An 824-nucleotide genomic window follows, 5' to 3' on the forward strand; every position below is an offset into this window, starting at 1 on the left:
CCCCCCCTTCAAGGTGTTCTATCCTATACTTTGTTTGTAATATTGCATTTTTCTCTTTAGATTGTAGGTGCACTGGAAGAGTATGGGGACGGGCAGGCGACCGCCAACCGCATGCGGAAGGTGGATCGGGCCCTCCTGCAGCATTTGACCTGTTTCCTCCAGGATTTCAAGTCTGAAACCAAAATTCTGGAGGGAAACAGCCTGACACAGCCTACTATGCCCTACGTCTTGCTCGCCGCCACCTCTCTTCGCGACCACTGCGAGCCAGCCGACGGCGACTGCCGTCAAATTGAAGTAGCTCGAGGGCGGTGCCTTGGCTTTTTGAACGACAAGTTCAAACCCTCAATGAAAGCCAAGGTAGCAACTTTCCTGTGGCCGGATTTCAAGGAGCTGGTGATGCTGCCGCAGGAGGAGAGGGATGAGGTAATTTCGACTACACCTGACTTTGTTGGTCCCGATCCGTTTGTACATATAATAAATTGTACTTTCTGCCACGCAGGTCCAAGCGAGGGTGCGCGCCCTTATCGCGGAGCCGGACGAGGCTGCCGCCGCCGCGGCGGAGGATGCACCCGACGCCGACGGCCCTCCTTCCCCCAAGGCGCCACGCCTGGACCTCGCCAGCAGGTACAACAAGTACCGCGTGCAGGCACCACCCGCAGCGGCGCAGGATGAGGTGGAGAAGTATCTTCGGATGTCTGTGTCAGTGCCAGCGGACCAGCTCCTGGCATGGTGGAAACTAATGGTAAGTACTAAGTTTATACACCCGACCCTACGCGTATACGCATAACCAGCAACCACCCCACAAACACGCAGCACTGTATAAT

At 55.8% G+C, this 824-nt stretch overlaps 2 protein-coding genes across 2 annotated transcripts in view; both read left to right on the forward strand.

Moving 5' to 3' along the window:
* The window catches only part of LOC113215157 (phenoloxidase-activating factor 3-like), a 33465-nt gene that overhangs the window by 17161 nt on the left and 15480 nt on the right, over nt 1–824 (forward strand). The window lies entirely within an intron of this gene.
* Nucleotides 13–818, forward strand: LOC113216503 (uncharacterized). Its single transcript, XM_052266572.1, has 2 exons — nt 13–423; nt 500–818. The coding sequence occupies exons 1-2, from the start codon at nt 112–114 to the stop codon at nt 785–787; spliced, it is 600 nt and encodes a 199-aa protein (XP_052122532.1). The 5' UTR covers nt 13–111; the 3' UTR covers nt 788–818.

Source organism: Frankliniella occidentalis, unplaced genomic scaffold (assembly GCF_000697945.3).
Source record: "Frankliniella occidentalis isolate FOCC.00 unplaced genomic scaffold, Focc_3.1 Scaffold40, whole genome shotgun sequence".
Lineage (NCBI taxonomy): Eukaryota > Metazoa > Arthropoda > Insecta > Thysanoptera > Thripidae > Frankliniella > Frankliniella occidentalis.

Bases quoted from the DNA above. Each gene is read 5' to 3' on its own strand.
- LOC113216503 (XM_052266572.1), top strand. From the start codon at position 112: ATGCGGAAGGTGGATCGGGCCCTCCTGCAGCATTTGACCTGTTTCCTC. The intron at 424-499 runs GTAATTTCGACT...TCTGCCACGCAG, and splicing joins CGCAGGAGGAGAGGGATGAG to GTCCAAGCGAGGGTGCGCGC.